General features: G+C 47.8%; 1 protein-coding gene across 4 annotated transcripts in view; it reads right to left on the reverse strand.

The window, feature by feature from the left end:
* The window catches only part of HSD3B7 (hydroxy-delta-5-steroid dehydrogenase, 3 beta- and steroid delta-isomerase 7), a 544661-nt gene that overhangs the window by 21884 nt on the left and 501596 nt on the right, over positions 1 to 21181 (reverse strand). For all 4 annotated transcript variants that reach the window (XM_069651925.1, XM_069651922.1, XM_069651923.1 and 1 more), the window contains one exon: positions 10895 to 10994. In XM_069651925.1, the coding sequence (XP_069508026.1) occupies positions 10895 to 10994 (100 nt within the window). The remainder of the gene's footprint in view (positions 1 to 10894; positions 10995 to 21181) is intronic.

Raw genomic sequence — 21181 nt, forward strand, 5'->3', positions numbered from 1 at the left:
TTTTCAGAGACGTGCAACCCCATCCCTCACTTATGTAATAAAAATAGCTGGGGGAAAATATAGTTGGGGTGAACTAATGGGAGATCAGATACCCAAGTATCACCCCCTTTACACTGTAATGCAAGAAGGGCCAGAGCGGGCTGTACTGGGCATTACAGGACATGTACAGTAGAAGCGTGATCTGCTCTTGCACCCAACCCATTTTCATCTCTCAAACATGTGTGGAAATTGAGTTTTTCAGGGGTTCAAAATATACACGCAAATGTTCGGAAATACTACCCAAGGTCATTTTTAAGATGTGTATGTTTCCCCTAAGCTCGCCGCCCTGGCGGTGATAACTCCTAATTCTGCAGAGACACTGAGGTTGCATGGAGAAATCTGAGTCAGAAAGCTGTTGTGCTCATCAGGGGCACAACACTTGTGTTAGGACTCCTCCATCGGATAATGGAGTTCTAATGTCACACTTGCCAGTAATGCCAATGTACGGTGCCCAATGAGTTTTGAGCACAGGGCTTCACGGTTAAGACTCCCAGCTGCGGGGAACTATTTTCCTTGTCTTTTCAAGAGACACCAGAAATGTCCCTTGATGTTTTGTGGAACTGGGCAATACATGTCCCATTTTGTTTTGAGGGTCTGGGCACAACTACGCCAGGCTCAGCTTCACAGGATCGTCCGATGCTTGGACTCAAACAGTGAGTCAAATTCCACAGTCTGTGCCTCAGCCTATGTGAAGACAGTTTCTGAAGGTTGCCTTCCCCACGGCCTGGAAACAAGCCTTCAGTGATGATGAGGATAATGATTTGTTATTTATATAGCGCTTTCGCCAAAGCTGTTTGGTGCAGCAAAGGTGCAGCAAGGAGGAAGGCCTCTACTTGGTCAGAGGCAGAACGCACTCACAGGTCTTCTGAGGTAATCTTCCTTATGGTATAGCGTTTTTTCGATTGAGTTTTCAGTAAAAAAAAATACTCAGAATAAAAACCATTGAAATTACACCCGTCGATGAAATGACATAGAACCCTTCCTTACAGGCCTTTCAAAGTCCTGGCATTTGCGCTTGGCATTAAACATGGAATTTCAGCTATGTGACCATTTTATTTCTAGGCCAATAGCGTATGCCCCCAGTGCTGGTGGCCACCCATCTTTTACTGCAGAGTTGGCACTAGCAGCTCTCTGTTAGGTTTGCCAGTGAAACTTCAAGTGTTCGATCCAGTCCTGGGAAGCCACCATGTTAACAGTCAGGTGTCCTAGCGCTGGCCTGTCCTGTGCACATAGTGTAAGGGAAATGGAATACAAGTGCCAAGTCCTCCATGATGGAGGCCAGACACTCAACCAGGGCAATAGGTATATGTATAGTTGGCTCATAACCTGTATTTATGTATTTTATGACGATTCAATTTGATTATTTCCGAATCATAGAAATTATCACAGTTGCCCAAAGTTCGGTACAAGTCTGGGCCACCGCTCCCTTGCTTTGGTAAGTTTAATGGGTGAAATGTCAGCAGGGGAGGCTACAGGCATCAATTTCTGTCATGATGTGGGCACCTCATATCGGAAATTCTGAGAACCCGAGGAGGGGGGGCCTTACCGGTTGGGTAATTTCCCTGGGGCGATAGTTAGAAGCCCGAGCAAAGCAAGGACTTTAACGTAGCACCGGAGGCATTACCCGACGGGCAATGCCACCCATCCAAGGGTTCTTTTGCTATTAGCACCCCGGGCACATGGTAGCGGGGTACTAATAGCAATTTTTCTCGAGTCGAGAAACAGCGGTGCAACCGTTTCTCGACTGGAGAAAGAAAGCAAAAAAAAGGATCGGGCGAAGGGACTACAAGTAGTCCCTTCCCCCTTTCCATGGCAGCCTGACGGGAGACGCCTCGTCAGGTAAGTATTTGTCGCCCGGGTAAGGGGCCGGCGAGGGCCAATCAGATCATTTGTAAAAATCTGATTGACCTTCGAGTAAATCGTCTTCTGACGCCCTCAACGTAACTACGGTTACGTTGCCATTACCCCGTAACAGTGCCAAGGACCACTGGCTTCCGCAGTGCTGATCTTTCCCCACTGTGGTGGGTTTTTACAACCCCTATTCCCCAGCTCTACTAGAGGCTGGTGGGTGCTGGTGGGGCCACGTGACCACTAGCCCTCTAATGGGTAAACCACCAGTAAAATAGATTCAGGGGTGCCAGAGAGTGAAGGGGAGCAGTACCAGATATTAACCTTCACATGTATTTCAGTCTTCAGGAACTGGTGAAGAGCCAGATAACTACCACCCCTCGTTTGTCTCCCTGTCCCCCCTTGGCAGTGGAACCGAGGGGGTGCCTTTCTCACTTCAGGGCTGCAGGGCACAGGGGAGTTCGCTGTCCCTACAAGAAAAATCCAGAACCGTTGGGGTTTTTCCCAGACTCACCCTTCCACTTCACCTTTACCCTGCCATCAGCCATCTTAACAAAGAAAACCATGCACCAAACCCCTTGCCACACACAGCCTAATTCCATCACAGGATTCACAAGAATCACAGTGGCCGCTTGGAAGCCAAATGGATGGAACGCAGCCAGCATGTACAGGGCAGGGCAGGGCAGGGCAGCCCTCATTCCTCTGTGTCGGTGAGGTGCCCCGATTTCAAGAAACCCGACCTGAAAGCAGTTTAGAGAGCCAGCATTATCCTTCTGCCAACACTCAGCTCTCGTGTCCCCTGGAAAGTGCCACCGGCGGCTCACCTGGGACATCTTGAGAGTTAAAGGCACAGCAAAAAAAGGAGCAGAAAGATCTGGAGAAAGGAGTAGAAAGCGACAGAGGGGGAAAGCAGCGGAGAGACCTGCAAAGGGGAGTAGAAACTGGAAGAGGGGGAAAGCAGCGGAGAGACCTGCAAAGGGGAGTAGAAACTGGAAGAGGTGGAAAGCAGCAGAGAGACCTGCAAAGGGGAGTAGACACTGGAAGAGGTGGAAAGCAGCAGAGAGACCTGCAAAGGGGAGTAGACACTGGAAGAGGTGGAAAGCAGCAGAGAGACCTGCAAAGGGGAGTAGAAACTGGAAGAGGTGGAAAGCAGCAGAGAGACCTGCAAAGGGGAGTAGAAACTGGAAGAGGTGGAAAGCAGCAGAGAGACCTGCAAAGGGGAGTAGAAACTGGAAGAGGTGGAAAGCAGCGGAGAGACCTGCAAAGGGGAGTAGAAACTGGAAGAGGTGGAAAGCAGCGGAGAGACCTGCAAAGGGGAGTAGAAACTGGAAGAGGTGGAAAGCAGCGGAGAGACCTGCAAAGGGGAGTAGAAACTGGAAGAGGTGGAAAGCAGCGGAGAGACCTGCAAAGGGGAGTAGAAACTGGAAGAGGTGGAAAGCAGCAGAGAGACCTGCAAAGGGGAGTAGAAACTGGAAGATGTGGAAAGCAGCGGAGAAACCTGCAAAGGGGAGTAGAAAGTGAAAGGAGTGGAAAGCAGTGAAGAGACACGCAGAGGGATAGAAAGTGGAAGGGGTGGAAATCGGTGGAGAAAACTGCAGAGGGGAGTAGAAAGTGGAAGAAGTAGAAAGCAGTAAAGAGAACCGCAGAGGGGTAGAAAGTGGAAGGGATGGAAAGCAGTGGAGAAACCTGCAGGGGGGAGTAGAAAGTGGAAAGGGTGGAAAGCAGTGGGGAAATCGCTGAGGGGAGTAGAAAGCGGAAGAGGTGGAAATCGGTGGAGAACCCTGCAGAGGGGAGTAGAAAGCGGAAGAGGTGGAAAGCAGTGGAGCAATCTGCAGAGCGGAGTAGAAAGTGTAAGAGGTGGAAAGCAGTGGGGAAATCGTTGAAGGGAGTAGAAAGTGGGAGGGGTGAAAAGCTGTGGAGAACCCTGCAGAGGGGAGTAGAAAGTAGAAGAGGTGGAAAGCAGTGGAGCAACCTGCAGAAGGGAGTAGAAAGCGGAAGAGGTGGAAAGCAGTGGAGCAACCTGCAGAGCGGAGTAGAAAGTGGAAGAGGTGGAAAGCAGTGGGGAAATCGTTGAAGGGAGTAGAAAGTGGGAGGGGTGAAAAGCTGTGGAGAACCCTGCAGAGGGGAGTAGAAAGTAGAAGAGGTGGAAAGCAGTGGAGCAACCTGCAGAAGGGAGTAGAAAGCGGAAGAGGTGGAAAGCAGTGGAGCAACCTGCAGAGCGGAGTAGAAAGTGGAAGAGGTGGAAAGCAGTGGGGAAATCGTTGAAGGGAGTAGAAAGTGGGAGGGGTGAAAAGCTGTGGAGAACCCTGCAGAGGGGAGTAGAAAGTAGAAGAGGTGGAAAGCAGTAAAGAGACCCGCAGAGTATTAGAAAGTGAAAGGGGTTGAAGTCGGTGGAAAAACCTGCATACCGGAGTAGAAAGTGGAAGAGGTGGAAATCAGTGGAGAAACCTGGAGAGCGGAGTAGAAAGTGGAAGAGGTGGAAAGCAGTGAAGAGACCCGCAGAGGGGTAGAAAGTGGAAGGGGTGGAAATCAGTGGAGAAACCTGGAGAGCGGAGTAGAAAGTGGAAGAGGTGGAAAGCAGTGAAGAGACCCGCAGAGGGGTAGAAAGTGGAAGGGATGGAAATCGGTGGAGAAACCTGCAGACGGGAGTAGAAAGCAGAAGAGGTGGAAAGCAGTGAAGAGACCCGCAGTGGGGAGTAGAAAGTGGAAGGGGTGGAAATCGGTGGTGAAACTTGCAGAGGGGAGTAGAAAGTGGAAGAGGTGGAAAGTAGTGGGGAAACCTGCAGAGAGGAGTAGAAAGTGGAGGAGGTGAAGGAGAGGAAGAGGCAGGGCTGTCAGAAGATGTGGTGAGGCCCCCTTACAATTTTTTGCACTCGTCCAGCGGCGGCACCTCCACAAACAGGAGACTCTCGAAATGTACCCTTGAGTTTGTGTGCAGGATCCCAAATATGGTTTATTACTACAACCCCAAATCAACTACAGCAAAGTTAGATTTCTCTACTGAAGAAAGGTTCATGCCAGACTAACTTTTTTTATCATATGAATAAATATATATAAAATGGCATGAGCTCTCCACTGCGCCACCTCCAATTCTCTGAGGGTCAGTCACTTTTCCATGCAAAGAGTTGAGGGCAGATCTCTTTCTTCGGCTGGGGCCTCCCCCTGGAAACAGCCTCCCGGCCTCGCTGACACTTGAGGAGAACCATCTCTGGTTCTGGAAGCACCTCAAGACCTGTCTCTTTGCTTCTGCCTTCTTTCTTCCTCTCCCTTGCTGATAACCTGCCTGATCCATGCACTGGTCACCTGGTCAAGCTCTGAATTTGGGCCCAGGTCACTGTCTGTCCTGTTGCAATCCTGCACTGCCTCTTGGCTCCCCTGCACTTGTGGTCTGTATCTGTAACCCTACAGTTCCCGCTCTTGCTCTTATTCTCCACCCGTTGGCTGCACTTATGAGGACCCACACTTGCCACCCATTGGCTGCACTCTTGTTTCTCCTTTGTTTCTGCACTTCTGCATCCTACCCCACCCTCGGCAGTTCTCCCCTCCCCCCTTCCCTGCTCTTGCGCGATCTGAATGACACAAGGCCTAGTAAGATCTGTGTTTTAGGCAGGATCAACAGAGCACAGTGAGGGAGCCCAAACCAAACAAGGGTTGCTTGAGGGGGGTTCTCACTCCCAAGAAAATTTTGAAACATTGGGTTAAAAGTATGCATTTTAGAGCACTTTCTTTGCAAAATTGGGTAGAAATCCATACAGTTTGCAATTGGTTTTGTATGGAAGCACATGGAAATTCCCAATAGTTGCAAATCACAAATTGTGCATAGGAACATTTTCCAATACATTTCGTGCCGCCTTTCCACGCGAGATATGCTAGTATAAAAATATATTCATGTTGGTTGTTCTAATTATGTGGATGCAGGCTGCATCAATATATGCCATTATTACCTTGTACGGACTCCCAGCCAGTAAAAATGCCATGCCACAGAAAGTATATCCAGGCTGACTGTGTACCATACGTGTTATTACTGGCTAGATTGGCCTAGATTCCATGTGGGCCAATTTAGCCAAGTAGTATGTTTGCTTTAACCTTGATGCTTAGTCCTGTGTTTAAAGGGTAAAGCAAAAAGAGCACTGGCAATGCTAACAGTTGGGGCATTCGTGTAGGCATGGGAAAGGCACTTCTGTATTGGTATTAGCTGGCCATTGATGGTGTCAGTGCAAAATGGTTTGAGTACCTGAGCATCTAATAGCAGTGCCAGTGCCTGGAAAATGCCTAATACTTATACACAAGCCAAAACTGTTGGCTTTGCCAATACTTATTTTTAAAAGAACTTCAGCGAAAGACACGCAGGGTGTTTTTAAATTGAGTGGCCAAAGGCAGACCTGATTAAGACATTTTTATTACACCAGTTGCGTGTTTACAACTCCAATGAAGTCATGAACTCTCAGAAGACTCCTTTGAGGAAACACTTGCAGGCACATTGAGGGCAAAGTTTGATGGCAAGGCATGTTTAAAGCTAGCTCAAAGAGTTCCAGTGAGGAGGTGTTTTGAGTGGGGAGGGCAGGAACTGGGTGAGAATTGCCATAGGGATTAGCACGGCCATGAGAAGTAATTTCACTGTTAGCACCTGCATTCATATCCATACATGTTTAGGTAATTGAAATCGTGATGTGGGGTTAGCACTTGCCTGCTAGGGGAGTGATTAGAAGGGAAGTGGTGACATGAGACGTCTCATTCTCACAGCAGTCCTTAAGTGTGACGTTTCAGAAATGAAGGCAAGAGGTAGCTGCTTGTAACATTGAAGTTTCACCAGAATAGTCTCATTCAAAATGTGGAAAGATGTTAGGTGCCCCCACACAAGGAAGTTTGTCCCTTCCTCACAGCCTCTGACGTTAGCGCCTCTCCCAACTTTTGAAGTGTTAGTCCCCTTTCCCCACTGACATTTTAGCCTAGGTGCACCTCTGATGCCATGAACCCACCCCTTAATCAAGTGGCCCCCAGGGCGGCTACATTTAGGCGTGGTGCTGAACACACTCACAAAAAACACTTTCACCCATGCATTCATCCACCAGTTACACAACTCCATACATGCATGTATACATAAAACCAAACACAGCATTGACACAAACACCAACATGCACGCATGCATTCATACATACACATATACATACTAATTTAATTTAAATACACATATACACTTTTAATTTAAAATAAAAACACTTACCTCCATGCACCCTTAAAAAGCATCCACGCAGCCGACACATAGACATGCTGCTTGACAAGAGAAAACTCCTCTCCCATCAGTCAGCGTGATCACGCTGACAACATGAACACACTGGCTGACAGGAGAGAACTGCTCTCCCATCAGTCAGCATGGTCACGCTGAGCAATGTGAACACACTGACTGACAAGAGAGAACTCCTCTCCCATCAGTCAGCGTGATCACGCTGACAACATGAACACACTGACTGACAAGAGAGAACTCCTCTCCCATCAGTCAGCGTGGTCACGCTGAGCAACGTGAACACACTGAGTGACAGGGGAGGAACCCTCTCCTGTCAGTCAGCGTGGTCATGCTGAGCAGCGTGAACACACTGACTGACAAGCGAGAACTCCTCTCCCATCAGTCAGCATGGTCACGCTGAGCAATGTGAACACAGACTGACAAGAGAGAATTCCTCTCCCATCAGTGAGCGTGATCACGCTGACAACATGAACACACTGACTGACAAGATAGAACTCCTCTCCCATCAGTCAGCGTGGTCACGCTGAGCAACGTGAACACACTGAGTGACAGGGGAGGAACCCTCTCCTGTCAGTCAGCGTGGTCATGCTGAGCAACGTGAACACACTGACTGACAAGAGAGAACTCCTCTCCTGCCAGTCAGTGTGGTCATGCTGAGCAACGTGAACACACTGACTGACAAGAAACAACTCCTCTCCCATCAGTCAGGGTGGTCACGCTGAGCAATGTGAACACACTGACAAGAGAGAACTCCTCTCCCATAAGTTAGCGTGATCACACTGATAACATGAACACACTGACTGACAGGAGAGGAGTCCTCTTCCATCAGTCAGCATGGTCATGCTGAGCAATGTGAACACACTGACTGACTAGAGAGAACTCCTCTCCCATAAGTTAGCGTGATCACACTGACAGCATGAATACACTGACTGACAGGAGAGAACTCCTCTTCCATCAGTCAGCGTGGTCATGCTGAGCAATGTGAACACACTGACTGACTAGAGAGAACTCCTCTCCCATAAGTTAGCGTGATCACACTGACAGCATGAATACACTGACTGACAGGAGAGAACTCCTCTCCCATCAGTCAGCGTGGTCACGCTGAGCAACGTGAGCACACTGACTGACAAGAGAGAACTCCTCTCCCATCAGTCAGCGTGATCACGCTGACAACATGAACACACTGATAAACAAGAGAGAACTCCTCTCCTGTCAGTCAGCGTGATCACGCTGACAACATGAACACACTGACTGACAGGAGAGGAGCCCTCTCCTGTCGGTGAGCGTGATCATGCTGAGCAACGTGAACACACTGACTGACAAGAGAGAACTCCTCTCCCATCAGTCAGCGTGATCACACTGACAAAATGAACACACTGACTGATGGGAGAGGAGTTCTCTCCCATCAGTCAGCGTGCTCATGCTGAGCAACGTGAACACACTGACTGACAAGAGAGAACTCCTCTCCCATCAGTTAGCATGATCACACTGACAACATGAACATACTGACTGACAGGAGAGGAGTCCTCACCTATCAGTCAGCGTGGTCATGCTGAGCAACGTGAACACACTGACTGACAAGAGGGAACCCCTCTCTCATCAGTCAGCTTGGTTACGCTGAGCAACGTGAACACACTGACTGACAAGAGAGAACTCCTCTCCCATCAGTCAGCGTGGTCACGCTGACAACATGAACACACTGATAGACAAGAGAGAACTTCTCTCCTGTCAGTCAGCGTGGTCACGGTGACAACATGAACACACTGACTGACAGGAGAGGAGCCCTCTCTTGTCATTCAGCATGTCCACGTTGTCAGCTGAATAATGGGAGTCAGCAGAGCTCACTTCTGAGCCCTGCTGTCTCCCATTATTTTGCTGTTTCTTGCTGAGCCAAACGGCTTCGCAACAAAAAGCAAAATCATTGCACGGGCAGCACAGTCCCCCGTGTGAATAAAGAACACGGGAGACTGTGCTGCCTCCCACTTAGGAGAGGGGGCCGCGAGGCCCCCTGCGAGTGCGAGGCCCGGGGCAGTTTGCCCCCCCTGCACTCCCCTCGTGACGGCCCTGGGAAGAGGTAGTGAGAGAAGCAAATAAACTAAGAGGGGAGGTGAAGGGGGCCCGACTGTTGCGGGCCTTGAGGAGGAAAACAGGGGAGGTAACAGAGAAAGTAGAGGCATGAAAGGTGTTGGGCAGGAATACCAAAGCATCCTGGGGTAAAGTCGCAGGACAGTCCAGTGCTGGAAGGGGCTGTGGGCGAGTCAATGGCCAGCATCCGGGACTCAACACAGAATCTCCCTGGGCCCACTGAAATCTGGCACCACTTGACAAGTGGGCATCATATGAAGGCGGCAGCACCCTAGTTAAAATGTGGTTGGTAACTAAAACATCCTCTTGTCTGCTTTAGCCTGAGGTGGCTTTCTTTACATCTGCGATGTCACCTCCTTTGATTCCATCAGGTATCCAGGTCATGTGACATCCTTTCCTGTGATGGCACTAGAGTTGTGGTGTCCCTTCCACCACCACTGGGCTTTTAATGAATCGGCATCATTGGACTCTATGGTTCTGCAGTGGTATTCCTAAACGGTATGACGTAATTTCATCGCCTGCAGTTTTTTCGCGGGGTTTTTTGCCGCGGATTTTTTTTCTAAAACAAATCATAGAATTTTTGGGGGGGGGTTAAGAAATTATATAAATTGGGTGTGGGTGTACGGGGATATAAAAATAATTAAAGGGGAAGGGGGTTTGGTGGGGTAACCCCCCCCCAACAAAACAAAAAAAATCGATGATTTTTTCGAACAGAAATCTGCGGTAAAAAACCCTGCAATGAAACTGCAGGCGATGAAATCACATGGAACCTCCTGAACGTATGGCTGCTCTCATTCTATCCCTGGCCAGAAGAACGCTAAATGTTGTTTATTTCTGCCAGGGTGATGGCCAAGAGATTAAAGAGTGCAGCTGGCATTCAACAAGACAAAAATGACGAAGCAAAGTCTCCAGTAATGAGCTTCTTCTTATAGAAAAGGGAGGGAAAGGGAGTATGAGAAGCCTTCCCTTGGGCACAGGTCACGTGGTGAGGGTATGGAGACTTATCCAGAGCATGCGTGCGTGCACAAACACACGCGCGCGGACGCACATACACACAAGCACACCCTCTTAGAGGGACATCATCCATGAAGTGCTAACAGTAATCCAAACAATGCACACACCAGGGGCAAGAGGGAGCACTCTGCCCTACATAGCATATGATATGTCATTTGTAACGCGCATATTCACAAGTGTTTCAAGGCACAATGAGGTAAAAAAGAGGGAACAGAGGGAGGATAGAGACAACGATCTTACTAGGCCAAGTGACATTGAGATTGCACAAGCGCATGGGAGGGGAGGGGAAAAGTGCCTGGGGAAAGAGGAGGGGGCAGCGCTCTTCAAGGGATCAAAACAATAACAAGAAGTGCGGCCAGGAGGTGGCAGGTGCAAGGGTAAGTGCAGAAAGCAGGTGTCCAAAAGTGCAGGTAGGGGGGACTGTAGAGTTACAGATACAGACCCAAGTGCAAGGCTTGCAGGGAGACAGTGCAGGAGTGCACTGGGCGGGCAGGGACCTGGGCCCGAATCAGAGGGTAGCCAGGTGCCCAGTGCAGTATCAGACAGGAAATCAGCAAAGGAAGATCTATGCAATATTAACAATGAAATACGTTATACCGGGGAGTGTGGGAGTGTGAGCTTCACCAATATGATAGTCAGTTCCAGCCCCCACCTCAGTATTACCTGCTTGCCATTGGCTGCAATCACCAGTGCCTCTGCTGCGGCCTTGCTCTTAGGGTAAGGCTTGTCGTGGATAATGTTGTATTCAGTGTCCTCGTTCCCTCTACAAGTTAGAAAGAAAACAATTACATCAGAAATGTATTGTCGGCTTGAGGTGCAGCAGAGCTGGGATATAGGTGCATTCTGGGAGCTGTGTGTTAGTCCCAGTATAGTAGCAGAGATAGCGGATCTAGGTTTAAAGTACATCCTTGGAGCTGTTACGAAATGCAATATATAGCACTGCACTGCTCGGGATGAAGGGGCACGTGTGTGTGTGTGGGGGGGGGGGCTGGGAATTCATTGCATTCTGGTAGTGTGTGTGGATTCCAGAATAGCAGTGGGTGGGGCAGTGATGGGATTGAAGTGCATCCTGGGAGCTGTGTGTGGATCCTGAATGGTGGTGTGATGGGATGGAACTGCATCTTGGGAGCTGCCTCCTGGGAGCTGTGTGTGGATCCTGGGTGGTGGTGTGATGGGATTGAAGTGCATCCTGGGAGCTGTGTGTAGATCCTTGGTGGTGTTGTGATGGGATGGAACTGCATCCTGGGAGTTGCCTCCTAAGAGCTGTGTGTGGATCCTGGGTGGTGGTGTGATGGGATTGAAGTGCATCCTGGGAGCTGTGTGTGGATCCTGGGTGGTGGTTTGATGGAATTGAAGGGCATCCTGGGAACTATGTGTGGATCCTGGGATGTGGTGTGATAGGAATGAATTGCATCCTGGGAGCTGTGTGTGGATCTTGGGATGTGGTGTGATGGGATTGAAGTGCATCCAGGGAGCTGTGTGTGGAGCCTAGGTGGTGGGGGTGAAGGGATTGAAGTGCATCCTGGGAGCTGTGTGTGGATCCTGGGTGGTGGTATAATGCGATTGAAGTGCATTCTGGGAGCTGTGTGTGGATCATATTACTGGACTACATGAAGGTATTGCTGGCTCAGGGTGGAGGTGCACTGGCAGAACAGTCTGTGGGTCTCTGTGATGTAAAATCGGGGGTGGGGTGAATGTATGTCGTGTCTCGGGTACAAAATCAATGTGGTGCCGAACAGTGTGTGGATCACAATATCTGAATGACAGGGGTGTGAGAGGTCATAATCAGTGCCGTCTTTTAGGACAGGGTCAGAGGGGACACCCGCCCCACTTTCATAATACCTGCCTCAACCTCCTCCCCCTGCCATTGAGGGCCAGTAAGGCCAGCTTTGGGCCCTTACAGCACACAGACACTGTATTTATTTATTCATTTATTCGGATTTGTAGTGCATGCAACAGCCCGTGGGCATCGTGGCGCTTGTCACAGACATATCTTAGTTACAGATAAATTAACATTTACAGATTACAGTATGGTTGATATTGCTACAGACAATTTAAAGTGACAATTAACAAAAAAACAAAAATACAGTTGCAGTTTACAGTGCGGTCTTGAGTTTTCTTCGGAAGGCAAGGAGCGAGTTTTCTGCTCTGATGTCTGAGGGTAGTGCGTTCCAAGATTTGGCTGCAATGTATGGAAAGCCTAGGCCACCAGCTTTGGCCCTATTTATTCGTGGGATGTGGAGTTGGTTGGTGTATTGTGTCCTGGTGGGTCGTGTAGAGGAAGATTTGGTAATTGTCTCTGATAGGTATGATGGTGCAGAGAGAGTGAGGCATTTATGTGTCAGGGTGAGGATTTTGAAAGTGATTCGCTTTGACTGGGAGCCATTGAACTGATTGTCTGGCCTGGGAAATATGCTCCCTTTTTGGGATGCTTAGGGCTGCACGAATTGCATTGTTCTGCGTGACTTGTAGTCTGTTTAAGTTTTTTTCAGATGTACCTGCTAGTAGAGCATTGCAATAGTCTAGTTTAGCACCAATAGTTGCTCTAGCTATTGATAGACAATTGGGTTTGGATAAGAATGGTTTTATGGCGTTTATGAGTTTGGTGGTGTGCGTGGATGCAGATGTGATAGCGCTAACCTGTCTAGTCAGAGATAGAGTGGAGTCTAAGTAGACCCCCAAGGTCTTGACAGCTGTGGACACAGGGATGATAGTGTTATCAATGGTAAAGTTGGCGTACAGTTTATCCAGTTTGACTAGAGTATTTTTGTTGACCTAATATAATTATTTCTATCTTATCCCCATTGAGGCAGAGGCCATTGACTGCCATCCAGGCTTGGATGGTGGAATAAATTGTGTGAAGTGCCTCAGCACCTTTGTGGTATGAGCCAGAGAGAGGTAAGAGTACCTGGGTATTGTCAGCGTAATTCGTGTACGCGATACCAAGTGAGTCAAGCTTGTCGAAGAGGGGTTTTGTGAACAAGTTGTATGGTGTGGGTGCTGTGCACGATCCCTGTGGGACTCCAGAGTGTATGGTGTAGGGGTAGCGTTTGCTATGCTTGAGAATACCTTCATTGCTCTGCCTTTAAGGAAGGAGGTGACCCAGAGAGCTGCTTCTTTAGAGAAGTTAGCTGAGTTTGTAAGGTGAGAGGTGAGGGTCTTGTGGTCAACCAAACCAAAGGCAGCCGAGAGCTCTAGAAGTAACAAAAGGGCTGGCTTGCCTTTGTCCATGATTTGGGTGATCTGATTTTTTAGATCCACCAAGGCTGTTTCGGTTGCCTAGTCCCGAGGATAGAGTGGGTTTCCAGGAAGTGTTTGATCTGGCTATGGGCGGCTTTATCCAATATTTTAAGGAGGAAGGGCACGGTGGTTATTGGTCGGTAGTTATTTGGTTGTAGAGGGACGAGAGAAGGCTTTTTTAGGAGTGGGCAGACACAGGCCTCTTTGAGGCTGTCAGGGATAATGCCCGTTCTGAAAGAAGCATTAATGAAGGCCGTCTGGAGCGGTGCGAGACGGTCTGCGCAGTCCTTAATGAGCTTGGGAGGACATATGTCCCCTTTACACATAGAAGGTTTGAGGTTTTTGAGTAGGTTCATAACATCTTATTCAGTCACTGAATGTGAAGACGGGATTGGTGGAGTTAGTTGAGGTGGGAGTTGAGTTGTTTTGCTTAGGCCCAAGATGAAGGGGTAGGGCTTTGCAGTGATCCTGGATTTTTTTTTTGGAGATCGGTTTTATGTAGCATGGCAGATTGAATACTGGCACACCAGGCTTCATCTTTGACTATTTCATCGGGTGTGTTAGGTGGCGAGATGAGCTCGTTGAAGATAGTGAAGATTTCCTTTGAGAGCGATTTAGCATTAGAAATGCGTGCATTAAATGTGTTGGCTTTGGCGATGGCTGCTTTGTATTGGTGATATATTAAGCTAAAGCTGTTTTTGGCGGTGTCACTAGGATTGAGTGGCCAGTTTTTCTGTGCCACTCTTTTGCAAGAGCGCAAAGACTGTAGTTCTTCAGTGAACCGAGAATTGGAGTGTAATGATTTCTTTTCTTTTTTGCATTCAAGTGGAGCTATTGCATTAATGGCTTTGGTGAGAGTATACTTGTAAATGTCTGCAAGGGTATTGGGATCATTGGAGAAATGGTGGGGTTGGTCAGGGAAATTAAGGTATGGGCGAAGGCTATCCTCATTGAGCTTCTTGGAACTTCTCACTTTAGCTGGAGGGGCAGGGGTGAGAGTTTTGTGGCTTTTGGTAATGGGTAGAGTGAATTCAGTACAGTTGTGATCAGTCCATGGCATGGCTGTATTGGAGGTGATAGTGGTGAGGCAATTATGGTCTGTGACCCAGTCTAGGGTGTGGCCTTTGGAATGCGTATGATTTTTTTGAGTGAATCCTAGGTCAATAAGTTCCTTAGTGAGGGTATCAGCAGCTTTATCTTTAGAATCATTGAATCCTAGGTTAAAGTCTACAAGTAGAAGGGTCTTGGTGGAGCTTTTGATATTGTTGCTGAGTATGTGGATGAGGTGACCCTGAAAGTCTAAGGGGAGATCTGGGGGGCGATATAGCACATGAATGTTGATGGTGCTGTTGGTGGACACATGCAAGCTCGGCAGACAGAAAGTCTGAGTTGCTAGTGGAGGGGTGACTGATAAGTCTAAGAGGGAGGCTCTCTTTGAAGATAAGTGATAAGCATCACACCAGTATGACTTCCCTCTTATACACGCTAGTCAGCTGAAATGTGTGCACAATGCAGTTAATATGGCACTTTCACCACAATTCCCCCTGCCGAAAACCTTCCTTGTTTCACCTGTGTTGTGGCTTTCTCTAAGGTGGTATATTCACAAAGGTAGCGCTGGGGAGTAGGATTTGCCTGCATAGGACAGGTGGACTGGAGGTCCTAGACCTGGTGCTTCTTTTCTAGAGTCAACTTGTTTTAGGTTTCTGTGGCATATCCCTTTTTTCATGCCAAAATACTCCATGCTCTGATGTTGCTGTGGCCTAGTTTTTCCGTATCCAGCTACAACATTTAATATTATATCACATTTCTATGTATTGCGCTTCAGGCCCGATTATTCCTGCTTCTAAGGGCTGTGGCAAAAGGAAAGTGCAGGCTGGCACATTAAACACGGGCGCTTAACTAGCTGAGCTATCTCCTTACACTACACAGTATGTTGGATGAAATGCGCAGTTAAAAGTTAAAAAGAAACATGCCACCTACCCATACATTAATATCATCACATTTATGAGAAGTGTGCCAGGACACATTCCTCCATCCTCTAAGCACTATAACAGGTGCAATATTAAAAGAGTCCAGGCATTGCCAAAGCTGGCGGAGATCAATGCGTGATCTGCAATTTGCATGTTCAAAACCTGGCAAAGTCAATTTTGCCTTTCATCCTTTTCAGTTCCACAAATGAATACACATTTAGGTTGGGTCACAATAACTACATAAAGTGTTCCATGTCAAGCCCTTTGGTGAAAGTGCTCTATAGGTAACCGCTTATTATAAATGCCTAAATATTAGCAATCAATCAATTCAAGCAAAGGCGCAGAACAGTGTCCTAGTTTGGCAGTAATGCTACAGGAGTTACTATCAAACGTGTTTACTGTTAGCGCCATACCAGTTTGGATTGGATTTTTTGCATTGTATTATTTATTAATGAAGCGCTTAGACACAAAATGAGTGCTTCAAAGCGCTCCAAGACGGGAGGGGTAAATGGGATAAAATCATTCATAAGCCTTGGAAATTTCAGAATGATATACAATAATAATAAGCATACCGGGCCCATTACTAGATTTCCATGATAACCTTATACACCTCCTAGCCGAAAACCTAAAAACCACTTCTAAAACAATCCTTATAGGTGATTTCAACCTCACTTTCAACGACAAGAATGACAGACCAGCCAAAGCATTGGCGCTAGCCCTACAGGAATTAGGCTTTGACCAAAAAATTCTCTCGCCCACGCATTGCAAAGGGTGTATCATTGACTGGGTAGCTGACCACAACTGTGATATTGACATCAGCTCTATCACCCCCACCCCCTGGTCGGACCATCTTCTCATACACTTCTTCATCCCCACTGCTGCTACCAATACCAAAAAACCCAACCCAATTCCCCCAGCCCTGGCGAGAAGTGCACAAAACCTCACTAACGTCCTCAGACCCATCGGTGCTAGCGGATATCTACAAATCCACTATCAGCAGCGCAACAGACATTATGGCTCCTCTCCAGAAGAAAAAAGCCAAAAGCATGAAACATTCCAACACCTGGTTCTCCTCTGAATTAAAAGAGCTCTGTACCCAGAAACACAAAGCTCCGAACAACGGGCAAAGCTCATCTACTGCTGCTACTCTATCCTCATACAAAATACTTGCCTCGCAATACAAAAAAGCTATCGTCACAGCCAAATCTGCATCCTACAACGACAGAATTACAAATGCCAGCTCTGAATCCAAAGAGCTTTTTGCAATCTTTAAAGAACTGTCCATACCAGCCACTAAATGCCAGGATATCGTCAAAGATCCAAACGGGTGTAATACAATACAAACTGCCCTTCTAAACAAAATTCAACTCCTGCAAAAGAGCACCACAAAAATCTGACGCAGCATATTAAACTAACCACTAGCACAGAGCAAGTGGTCACTAAAGACCCAATAACCCCTTTCAAATTCAGGGAAATCACCGAACTCGAAGTAATTGAGATTGTGAACAAAATCAGGCCCTCCAACTGCAAAGGAGATGCCTGCCCAGCAAAACTAGTCAAAGATGGTGCAGAAACACTTGCCCCGTTTCTCAAGTCTTTCATCAATGACTCCTTCAACTCTAACACTGTTCCAGATAGCTTAAAAGAAGCGTGGGTGCACCCACTTCATATTAAAAAAAAACACCTTGGACCCAGAAATTGCCAATAACTATAGGCCCATTACCACTGTCCCTTTCTTGCTCAAGATACTGGATAAGGTCGCCTACACGCAAATCCAGCAATATCTAGAAGAAAACCACATCCTAAGCAAAAGACAGTCAGGCTTCCGGCCAGGACACGGGACTGAGTCTGCTTTACTCGATCTTAAAATACAACTCTGTGACATCATGGACAAAGGCAAACAGCACTTCTCCTCCTCTTCGATATGTCTGCTGCCTTTGAACTTGTCAACCATGATATCCTAGGAATGCACTTAAACAATGAAGCCCACTTCTCACCAGAAGCTATCGCCTGGGTGGCGTCCTTCCTAAACGGAAGACTCATGAAAGTCTTCTCAGACACTGCATGCGCCTCCCCCACCACCATCTATTGCGGCATCCCGCAGGGCTCATGCACGGCCCCCATGCTCTACAACATTTTCCCCGTCCCGCTCTTCAACGATCTCAACTGTCAGAACATAGCTTACACCAATTACGCTGATGACGCTCAGGTACTACTCCCCCCTATCTGGTACATATGAACAAGACGCAGCAGCTCTAACCAAAATCTACTCAGCTATTCAGACATGGATGGCTGCAAACGACCACTGCCTAAACAGGGAAAACACAGAGATCCTCATAGTATGTACTAGGGAAACTCTTAACAAGCTCCTACACAATACAAAACCTTTACTATTGATAACTCCACCATCACAGTCTCAACAGCTGTAAAACCCCTTGGAGTTTATCTTGACTCGTCACTGTCCATGTCCCGCCCGGTCAATGCTATAGCCTCCTCTGCCGCACTCACCACCAAGGTTATCAATGCGGTCAAGCCTTTCCTCTCTACCAAAAATGTCCTATCTATCGCCCGGGCCACAGTAGGTACCAAGCTGGACTACTGCAATGCATTATTCCTGGGCACCTCGGCAAAAAACCTTAACAAACCTCAAGTTACACAAAATAATGCCCTTAGGGCAGCACTGAGCATTTCTAAAAGGGAACACATTTCACAAGCCAGGAAAGATGCCCACTGGCTACTGGTAAAATAACGTATACTTTTCAAATCACTGGCCATTACACACAGGTGCCTCTCTTCCGATGCTCGACCCTCCCTATCAGAAAGAATCACCCTCAACTCCTCTAATAGACCCGCCAGATCTCATCTGTCCAACCAGATCTACGTGCCCACCTTCAAAAGAACCAAAGCGGGAGGGTCCAGCTTTCAACATTTGGCACCCAAAAACTGGAACGCACTGCCCACCACACTAAGAAACAAAAGATCCTATACTACCTTCCGCAAAATGCTGAAAACTATACTGTTCTGTTAGATCAAACCAATATGTATAGAAACGCAGTTCAACTGTAACCTAAGCAACAGCATAACATATGCATGTTACCACTGTCTATTCCACTGTACCTGTCCATATACTGGCACCCCTGTCTTTGCCTGTTCCCAAATGAAGTATTCTGTAACAGCGCCATGATGCCCCAGGGCCGTTGTCTGCTTTATAAATACAAATAAAAAATTTAAAAAATTCAAAATACTAGGCCTGACAACATTTCTGCTAATTCAAGTGCGTTACCAGGTAGTTGTGGGAGCAGGGAGAGAGGGGCAGGGGGTAAACAAGCATAACAGACTGACAGTAATGCAAGTGCGTGACAAGCAGTGAGGATAGGAGGGGAATGAGCAGGTTATGGTGCTTTTATAATATGCAACTAACACAAGTGTTTCAGGTGCACAATGTCAGGGGGTGTAAGGGGTGACTAAGGAACAGACAGACAACAAACTTATTGGGTAAGGTGCATACAGTTTGTGTAAGTGTCAGACAAGAAGTGAGAGTGATGGGCATGGGTACAGTGGTGGCAGAGACTTTAAGACTACTCCATGGTGGGGGGTAGGGGTGGGGTAGGAAGAAGGGGCCCATTTGCTAATTCCACTTGTGGTCATTTCTCTCGTTTCCTACTCTTTAATGTCAAACCTGACAAGTACTCCATGAATAAATAAGTAAATGTCAAACCTGGAACTTGGCGGTGTCAGAAAATTGGTGTTAATGCGCCACCAAACTCATGATGAGGCCCACAGCAGAGGCGCAGACAGGGTAGGGCCTCAGCGGGCAAGGCCCGCCAAAAATCTGTAAATGCCCATGCAGCAGCACTGTGTGGGCCTTAACAGTATGTTAATGGCACTGCGGTAGGCCCGACTACATTAGCTTCAAGCCCCACTTGTTAGAAATCCTGCCACACATCTGGCCCACATTCTAAAATTGGTGGCGCTTAAACTGTGAGTGCCGACACACTGGATAAGCATCGCATGCACGCGTGTCTTTGATATTCTGGGGTTGGTCCCCAGGAAGCTGCGTGGAAGGGCCATCTTCTCACTGACAATGGCTGTTCTTCATCACTAGCTTGCGTGAGGTTCTAGATTCTATTAAGAACCGAAAATGATGCGTTCATCTTCTTTATCTGCTAATCCAGCAACAAAGACACATATCCTCCACAAAAACGTGCATATACAGCATTAACAGTTTCGAAAAAGCGCCTAGAAGCTATAATTAAGGCACTCCCATTCAGATTCAGAAATGCCAGTATAAACATGAGATTCGTATTTATAAACTATAAATATACTGTATACAGTACACAAACAAGGGCGTGTCATTATTTATGAAATAGCTCTTGGTTACCGGCAATTATGGGCCCAGCCACGAGTATTTACTGTGGTCCCCTGCGAGCCCCACCCCCCTCTTCCTGGAGACGCCACTGCACTGGTCAAACACAATAAAGGGGCTCCGGCGGAGCTGTGGTTCAGCATTACCTCACAGCTGGCCTCATTATAAGTAACACAACTAAACGAGCACAGATGGAAACAGAGAAGGGGTCTGACTGAAAGGTTATTGTGCGTTATGTTGATTCCGCGCGATTTAGTTTTCCAACCGATTTCGCACAAGGATATGTATGACTCATGTGACACGGGTGGTTCTGTCAGGGGTCGGATTTGTGTTGCGCGTGTTTTTAGGGTTGCCACGGCAGGCAGGAAGTGGGAGTCTCCGGCACGTTCCAGCGTGCCTCCATGGCGGCGGCCCAGAGGGAGCCCTCTTGCATAGCAGTGGTTTCCTGTTTCTACAATAATGCGGCGAGACGGGGGGCCATAGTGTGAACCCCCGCGGCGCACCCACAAAATCCCACGTCACGACTTCCACGAGACAGAGCCCACATGTTTACATTCATGCAGTGTGGTAGACAGATTCTGAATCTCTGGCACGCTATCACCTGGGGAGCTGGGGGAGTAAATAATTGCCAGTGAAAGGGCCAGACCAAAGTATGCAAAGATTAAGCCAACTCTTCCAGCCTCTCAGCACAGCATGCGGATCTCCTGACTAGTTTGGAGTCGTAGATGTGGAGTATGGAGCCCATGGAAAGACTGACTATCTGGCCAACGGACGTCCACTTCCGTGTTTTCCGGTTTGCCCGGCAATAGAGTCCTCTATAGGGACACCACACCCTTACTGGAGGCCCCCGGGGACACCCCTTCCAGAACGGTCACCATTCTAGGGGATTAGAAACAAACCCTCACCTCTTTAGTAGCTTGCAGTCCTAGCAGGAATACATCACCAATTTTTATCACGTTTTTGCACTGTGTACTGTGAGCATTTCACCGCCAAGAATAGACAGAGCTGACTTTTGTTGAAACTTAAATAAAATAAACATATAAAGCACACAAAAATAGGTCTGACAGAAAAAGTAACTGGTGGTAGTATGCATATTTGTGTAGCTTTAACGTGTTCCGTCTGCACTGCGCACAAGGCTCTGGATGACTCACACGGGCGTTTCTGTCAAGGGGCTGGGTATGAGTTGTATGTTTTTTCTGGTTGTCATGGCAGGATGGAAATGCGAGTCCCCGCCACGTGCCTTTATGGCGATGGGCCAGTGGAAAGGCGTTGGGGTGGGGGGGGGTGTGAGGGAGAGAGAGATCGAACTCTGTAAACCTCTGGGTTCCCACCAGTGATGTTCCAGTTACTTCTTTATTGAAGTTCCAGTACATA

The sequence above is a fragment of the Ambystoma mexicanum genome, chromosome 3p, assembly GCF_040938575.1.
Source record: "Ambystoma mexicanum isolate Mex_15411 chromosome 3p, UKY_AmexF1_1, whole genome shotgun sequence".
NCBI classification, from domain to species: domain Eukaryota; kingdom Metazoa; phylum Chordata; class Amphibia; order Caudata; family Ambystomatidae; genus Ambystoma; species Ambystoma mexicanum.